This window comes from Phacochoerus africanus, chromosome 14 (assembly GCF_016906955.1).
Source record: "Phacochoerus africanus isolate WHEZ1 chromosome 14, ROS_Pafr_v1, whole genome shotgun sequence".
In the NCBI taxonomy this organism is placed as follows: Eukaryota; Metazoa; Chordata; class Mammalia; order Artiodactyla; family Suidae; genus Phacochoerus; species Phacochoerus africanus.
Genome location: NC_062557.1, coordinates 48804308 through 48811018, shown reverse-complemented (window position 1 = coordinate 48811018; position 6711 = coordinate 48804308). Strand labels below are relative to the sequence as shown.

The following is a 6711-nucleotide window of genomic DNA, read 5'->3' as shown; positions in this document are numbered from 1 at the left end:
CTGGAAGAAATGGACACTTTTCTAGAATCTTACAGCCTGCCAAAACTGAATCAAGTAGAAACAGACCAACTGAACAGACCCATCACTAGAAATGAAATTGAAGAGGTCATAAAATCACTCCCTACAAATAAAAGTCCAGGACCAGATGGCTTCACAGGAAAATTCTACCACACATATAAAGAGGAATTGGTGCCCATCCTCCTTAAACTCTTTCAAAAGGTTGAAGAAGAAGGAATACTCCCAAAGACATTCTATGATGCCACCATCACCCTCATTCCAAAACCAGGCAGAGATACCACCAAAAAAGAAAACCATCGGCCAATATCATTGATGAATATAGATGCAAAAATTCTCAACAAAATCTTAGCCAACCGAATCCAACAACATACCAAAAGAATTATACACCATGACCAGGTTGGGTTCATCCCAGGTTCACAAGGATGGTTCAACATACGCAAAAAACAAGCCAGAGGCATAACTCTCCCAGACTTCAAGAAATACTACAAAGCCACAGTCATCAAAACAGTGTGCTTCTGGTACCAAAACAGACAGACAGACCAATGGAACAGAATAGAGAACCCGGAAATAAACCCTGACACCTATGGTCAATTAATCTTTGACAAGGGAGGCAAGAACAGAAAATGGGAAAAAGAAAGTCTATTCAGCAAGCATTGCTGGGAAACCTGGACAGCTGCATGCAAAGCAATGAAACTAGAACACACCCTCACACCATGCACAAAAATACACTCCAAATGGCTGAAAGACTTAAATAGACGACAGGACACCATCAAACTCCTAGAAGAAAACATAGGCAAAACACTCTCTGACATCAACCTCATGAATATTTTCTCAGGTCAGTCTCCCAAAGCAATCGAAATTAGAGCAAAAATAAACCCATGGGACCTCATCAAACTGAAAAGCTTTTGCACAGCAAAGGAAACCCAAAAGAAAACAAAAAGACAACTTACAGAATGGGAGAAAATAGTTTCAAATGATGCAACTGACAAGGGCTTAATCTCTAGAATATATAAACAACTTACACAACCCAACAGCAAAAAAGCCAATCAATCAATGGAAAAATGGGCGAAAGACCTGAATAGACATTTCTCCAAAGAAGATATACAGATGGCCAACAAACACATGAAAAAATGCTCAACATCGCTGACTATAAGAGAAATGCAAATCAAAACTACCATGAGATATCACCTCACACCCGTCAGAATGGCCATCATTAATAAATCCACAAATAACAAGTGCTGGAGGGGCTGTGGAGAAAAGGGAACCCCCCTGCACTGTTGGTGGGAATGTAAACTGGTACAGCCACTATGGAGAACAGTTTGGAGATACCTTAGAAATCTATACATAGAACTTCCATATGGCCCCGCAATCCCACTCTTGGGCATCTATCCGGACAAAACTCTACTTAAAAGAGACACGTGCACCTGCATGTTCATTGCAGCACTATTCACAATAGCCAGGACATGGAAACAACCCAAATGTCCATCGACAGAGGATTGGATTCGGAAGAGGTGGTATATATACACAATGGAATACTACTCAGCCATAAAAAAGAATGACATAATGCCATCTGCAGCAACATGGCTGGAGCTAGAATCTTATCCTGAGTGAAATGAGCCAGAAACACAAAGACAAATACCATATGATATCACTTATAACTGGAATCTAATATCCAGCACAAATGAACATCTCCTCAGAAAAGAAAATCATGGACTTGGAGAAGAGACTTGTGACTGCCTGATAGGAGAGGGAGGGAGTGGGAGGGATCGGGAGCTTGGGCTTATCAGACACAACTTAGAATAGATTTACAAGGAGGTCCTGCTGAATAGCATTGAGAACTTTGTCTAGATACTCATGTTGCAACAGAAGAAAGGGTGGGGGGAAAAATGTAATTGTAATGTATACATGTAAGGATAACCTGACCCCCTTGCTGTACAGTGGGAAAATAAAAAAAAATATTAAAAAAATATTTTTTGCAGCAGCCTAATGAATCTCTCTTAATAATTTTTCTCTGAGGTAGAGGATATGCTCAGTTCACAGATGAGCAAACTGAGATTCAAAAGGGTGCAGCAACTTGTCCAAAGTCAAATTACTAATAACCAGAGGAACAGGTCTGTCTCAGTGTTTTTCCAATTGCTCCAGGTGGGAGAAGAGCGTACACTCTCTTGGGAGAGGGCGTGTTGGGTGAATAATTACTGATAGGTATAGGAGTTGGAAGAACACACTTATCAACCTTCCCACATCTTCTGTTTATTAATCTGTGACCTTCACCAGGGCTTTCAGTTTCTAAGGGCCTGGCTTGGACAATCATACTAGAAGGCAACTTCCTGAGAGTCCTTCTAGCTCAATATAGCTCTTCTTCCACCACCTCCAGAATCATTACAGGATCCACAAGACACAGTCCCAGTGGCCCCACTAATAAGGCCTTAAGGGAGAATGTACCACATTCCTGAGGACTCATTAGAAAACTTGGTTTGAAGAAAGCTCCCTCTTGCCTCTCTTCTGGGGCCTCCTCCTCATCCCCAGGTCCAAGATTCCCAAATCTGGAAATTAGTTTGTCTCTGCTCAAAGGCTCTGTTTGGGGTTGATATCTGAGAAAGAAAACCACTCCCCCAGGAGACCTGTATCTGGCCTCAGTTGCACCTCACTTCCTGGGTGACTTTAAGAGGATGGACAAGTCCTGCAGGCCTTGGTGACGCCAACATTAGTGGAATCTGTATCACCTGCCTTAACGCCAAGGCTAGCAATTAAAAACTTTTTTAAAAAAAGTGTAAATACTAGAAGTTGTAAGGCATTGTTGCTGTATTTATGAAGGGCTTGAGTTGTTTACAAAACAGCTGTCTCTGTCCCTGTCTGTCTGCTCCTTCCTGGGAGGGTTAATTTCTGAAGCCACCAAGGAATGATACCATAGAGAAGATAACCCTATGATCTTCCTCATTTTCTCATATGGCCCCTTGCATTCTGGGTGGAAAACTGGGTCTGCATAGCTCCTCGTCTTTCCTGAAGAAACCTCCCTGGTTTCTATGCCCTTGTCAAGGTGAGTACTCTTACAGGTCCTTTCTCTGCTCTTATGAAATAGAGACGGGGCTTCCATTGCCATCGGCTTAAACCTGACTTTGCACTTGATGAAACTGATGTCCTTAAAAATGAAAGAATTTTTAGAAGATCTGGAAGTGTAACCCAAAGATCCTGGCTCCTTTTCTGGGCTCTTTGTCCATGCCCCCTTTCTTTGACATGCCTGTTCTCTGTTACTTTTAGGAATGAGTACAAGGTGATTCACTGAGTCCAGTTTGCCACCCAGGACCCACTTCATCAGGCAGCTAGAACCTTCACTCCAGTCAGAGGCCTTGCTGAGCTGTTTTGTTACTGGGAGCTTGGAGAGATTGGGTGGAGTTCCACCGCAGGGGTTTTCCTGACCCAGAAGGGAGAACCTGAGGCTCATTATAAAGCCCTGAGAGTGGTAATCCTCAGTGATGGGTGTGATGTCCATCGGACACTCAGATGTCTCTGGATGACCAGAGGTCATCCCAGAATCCCAATGATTTCAAGCAAGCTGTATCTCTGGTCATCCAAGGCTTGTTGCTCTCCTCTCCTCTGGCTGTAACTTGGTCATCTGTAAGGTATACCCTTCCTAAGGGTCTTATTTTTTTTGAGTAGTTTATATGAAAATAAACATATCAGGGTGTGGATTGCTGCTACATTACTTGCTTGTCCCATCAAAACAAAGGAAAGCAGTAGTCCTTTCAGCAACCTTGCACCTGCACTTGCCCTTACACCTTTCCTGAATCATACTAATCCAAAACAGTATGATTCCAAAACTTCCAGAAAGTCTTTCATCACCAAATTCCAAAACTTCCAGAAAGTCTTTCATCACCACTCCAGCTCATACTGATGAATTCCTATGAATTCCTATGGACATTCGTCCATCCATTTAGTTATTTAAGTGATAATTACATACTTACTATTTGTGAAGTACTAAGATAAGAATTGTTACTGGAAAACGGAGTCAAACATGTATTCTGTCCTTAAGTTGCTTACAGAGAAGTAGGGGAGAGGTGCTTTACAGAAAAATGACTTATCTAGACGGGAAGGAGTAACATTTCATGAGATAATGTGTAGTGGCAGCTTAGTAGAGACAGAGACAGAAACAGAGACAGAAATCCTTTTGAGATGGGGCAGTTTCCAGGGAGGATTCATTCAGAAACCAGCATTTGAGTCAACTCTTGAAATACTTGGGCATGTGGAGTTGGAGGGAAGTCACTGAAAGTACGGAAAACATGAGCAAGGAGATTAGAAAATCATAGGGTTACAATCCAATGCATGGGTTAAAATAGACCCAGAAGGTAAAACAGAGAGTAGTAGTTCTCTAATGTGTGAGAAAGTTATCATCGACTCGCCTACTTGCAAAGCATTTACCAGTTACCAAGTTCATCAGTGATGATCAGGTCTGAAGATAATCCCCTTATGTCACCGATCATGTGATCTTAGAATGTTAAGAGATCACTGCATCCAACTTTCCACCTGAGCTCAGGCTCTCATCTCCCTTTCCCTTCTGTTAGAGTTACCAGACTCTCACTGCTTCCCCACTTCTGACCCACTGTAGTCTATGCAAGGGAATAGCATTACGCTTAGTGAAGCCCTAGCTCTACTTACTCCATGGGGAATAGAGTGACAGTGATGTTTTTTGCTCAAGAGTTTATTAAAGGATCTGAAAAACTTAGCTCAATCTAGCTCTACTTATGTACCTGCTCCCTTTGAGGACTTCTACTCAGAGCCATTGGTCAATCGACCATGCCTGAGTCAAGGGCAAATGGAAGATGGGTGGTTTTGCCATGCAGAAAACTAACTGCACTAGCAGCAGCCAACCCACCCGTCGTGCTTACAATTTTGACTTCAGAGGAAGGCAGCAGAGACTATTTAAAGAATAATTTTAAGTTAAGCTGTTATTCAATGTCTTATGTAAAGCCTTAATTAAGAACAATAATACTAGCAAGTTATTGACCATGGTATTTTTTTAATGGCTGCATCCATTGCAATATAGAAGTTTCTGGGCCAGGGATTGAATCTGAGCTGCAGCTGCAACCTGCTGCACTGGGCAAGGGATCAAACCTGCACCTTCTCAGTGACCCAAGCTGCTGAAGTTATATTCTTACCTTACTGCACCATGGCAGGAATTCCAATTAAAGGATTTTAAATTCATACTTCAGAGTATATACCTTACTTTGGAGAAATCGCTCGAGTAACTGACATCCGTAATCACGAGTATCTTCTCCCTGATGCTTGCCATACTTTTGCTTGATCTTCAATATTCCTAGAAGTCTTGAAACCGAGGTTGTGTTTTCAAATGCTTTCTAGATATTTCTCAGGAAATAGCATTACTTTTTCAATTTTGAAATCTGCTTGTTAGTTTGCGCTAATTCCATTTCACCATTTTACTCTCAACTACATTAAAAAAGGAAGTCTGCTTTTATCTTAATTTATTTTCCCAAGTAGTCTGACATTTTTAAGCTGGGAGACGATGGGAAGGACGAAGTGCTAGGGGTGTGGGGGCATCTCCGCCAAAGGTAGGATAAAGGCACGGAGTGATGGAGGAAGTGAGTGAGTGAGCGAGGTGTGGCCTGGGGAGTGGGAAAACCACCACCCAGACACCTAGGAAATTACCGTGGGTCGTTTAAAACATATGTTGAATACGTACACTGAGTGGACTAAAACTTCCACTTCTGGGACATTTGCTTATAGAGACTCATGGAGCCAGAAGCTGGAAACAACAGGACGGCTATTACTGAACTAATTCTACTAGGCCTGGTGGATACAGAAAAGCTGCAGCCTGTGGTCTTTGTACTCTTCCTCCTTGCCTACCTGCTCACAGTTGGGGGCAACCTCAGCATCCTGGCGGCCATCCTGGTGGAGCCCAGACTCCACACCCCCATGTACTTCTTCCTGGGGAACCTATCAGCTCTGGATATTGGATGTGTCACTGTCACTGTTCCTGCAATGTTGGGTCGTCTCCTGTCCCATAAGCGTACAATTTCCTATGAAGCCTGCCTCTCCCAGCTCTTCTTCTTCCACCTTCTAGCTGGTATGGACTGCTTCCTATTGACAGCCATGGCCTATGACCGATTCTTGGCCATCTGCCGACCTCTTACCTATAGCACCCGCATGAGCCAGACAGTCCAGTGGATGTTAGTGGCTGTGTCCTGGGCTTGTGCCTTCACCAATGCACTGACCCACACTGTTGCCCTAACTACCCTCAACTTCTGTGGCCCCAGTGAGGTCAATCACTTCTACTGTGACCTCCCACAGCTCTTCCAGCTCTCCTGCTCCAGCACCCAGCTCAATGAGCTGCTGCTCTTTGGTTTGGGTTTTATTATGGCAGGTGCACCTTTGGTTCTCATCATCACCTCCTACATCCATGTGGCAGCTGCAGTTCTACAAATCCGTTCAGCAGGGGGCAGGAAGAAAGCCTTCTCCACGTGCGGCTCCCACCTCACTATGGTTTGCCTCTTCTATGGGACTGGTATCTTTAGCTACATGCGTCTAGGTTCAGAGGAAGCTTCGGACAAGGATAAAGGGGTTGGGGTTTTCAACACAGTTATCAACCCCCTGCTGAACCCTCTTATCTACAGCCTTAGAAACCCTGATGTTCAGCGCGCCCTGTGGCGGGTACTTATGGGGAGGTGGTCACTGGCCTGA

The 6711-nt window shown here is 43.6% G+C and overlaps 1 protein-coding gene across 1 annotated transcript; it reads left to right on the top strand.

Moving 5' to 3' along the window:
* Positions 1–5751: 5751 nt before the first annotated feature.
* On the top strand, positions 5752–6711 carry LOC125114825 (olfactory receptor 3A2). Its single transcript, XM_047758356.1, has one exon. The coding sequence runs from the start codon at positions 5764–5766 to the stop codon at positions 6709–6711; it is 948 nt and encodes a 315-aa protein (XP_047614312.1). The 5' UTR covers positions 5752–5763.